At 68.2% G+C, this 1,139-nt stretch overlaps 1 protein-coding gene across 1 annotated transcript; it reads left to right on the forward strand.

The window, feature by feature from the left end:
* Positions 1-105: 105 nt before the first annotated feature.
* H1-10 (H1.10 linker histone) lies at positions 106-1,133 on the forward strand. The gene has a single exon (XM_085324575.1). It carries the CDS (start codon positions 295-297, stop codon positions 952-954), a length of 660 nt encoding a protein of 219 aa, XP_085180701.1. The 5' UTR covers positions 106-294; the 3' UTR covers positions 955-1,133.
* The last annotated feature ends 6 nt before the right edge of the window (positions 1,134-1,139 follow it).

The following is a 1,139-nucleotide window of genomic DNA, read 5'->3' on the forward strand; positions in this document are numbered from 1 at the left end:
GCGAAGGGGCCCCAAGAAGCACAAGTTGGAGCTGGCGGCGGACCAGGCTGTTGTTGTTCTCAACGCGGTCCGCCCCGCGCTCATATAAAGGGCGGCGGCGGCGCCCGCCCCGCCAGAGCGCGGCGGCGGCGCGGAGCCGAGCGGAGCGGAGCCAGCCAGTAGCGCCGCGCCGGGCCTCCGCCACGCCGGGGCAGCCCCCGCCCTCCGCCGCCCGCTCGCCCCAGCCCCGCCGAGCCCCGGCCGTCGCCGCTGCTGCCTTTTGCTTGCTGCTGCGGCCCTCGTCCGCGCGGCACCATGTCGGTGGAGCTGGAAGAAGCCGATCTGCCCCTCACCGAGGCGGAGGAGGTGCCGCTCGCCCCGGAGAAGAAAGCGGCCTCTAAGAAGGCGAAAGGCGGCGGCGGCTCTTCTCTGTCGCCTTCGAAGAAGAAGAAGAACAACAAGAARAAGAACCAGCCGGGTAAATACAGCCAGCTGGTGGTGGAGACTATCCGCAAGCTGGGCGAACGCAATGGCTCCTCGCTGGCCAAGATCTACAACGAGGCCAAGAAGGTGGCCTGGTTCGACCAGCAGAACGGCAGGACCTACCTGAAATACTCAATCAAGGCGCTGGTGCAGAACGACACGCTGCTCCAGGTCAAGGGCACCGGCGCCAACGGCTCCTTCAAGCTCAACAGGAAGAAGCTGGAAGGCGGCGGCGACGGGGGCGCGGGCAGCAGCTCCCACAAGTCCCACAAGAAGGCGACGGCCTCCACGTCTCGGCGGGCGGAGAAGAAGCCCGCGTCCAAGAGCAAGAAGCCCGAGAAGAAATCCCACAAGAAAGGCGCCAGCAGCGCGGCGGCCAAGAAGGACAAGGGCAAAGCCAAGAAGGCCACCAAGAAGGCAGCCGCGTCCCCGGGGGGCAAGAAGGTCAAGAAGTCCGCAAAGCCCAAGGCACTCAAGAGCAGGAAGGCATGAGAGCGGGGCGCAGGGAGCCCCGCCGCCGCGGCGGGGGAGCGGGGGCCCSCGGCCTCGCTGCCCGCCGCCCAGGACTGTGAGCCCCACGGCACAGACTGCTCTGAGGACAGACCCCGGGGACCCGCTTTGTCTTTGTGTTGCTGACTCGGCTCCGCAGCCGCCGCCGTGCGCAGTGAGCGGGGCTG

This window comes from Rhea americana, unplaced genomic scaffold (assembly GCF_003343005.1).
Source record: "Rhea americana isolate MKP2758 unplaced genomic scaffold, rheAme1 scaffold_120, whole genome shotgun sequence".
Lineage (NCBI taxonomy): Eukaryota > Metazoa > Chordata > Aves > Rheiformes > Rheidae > Rhea > Rhea americana.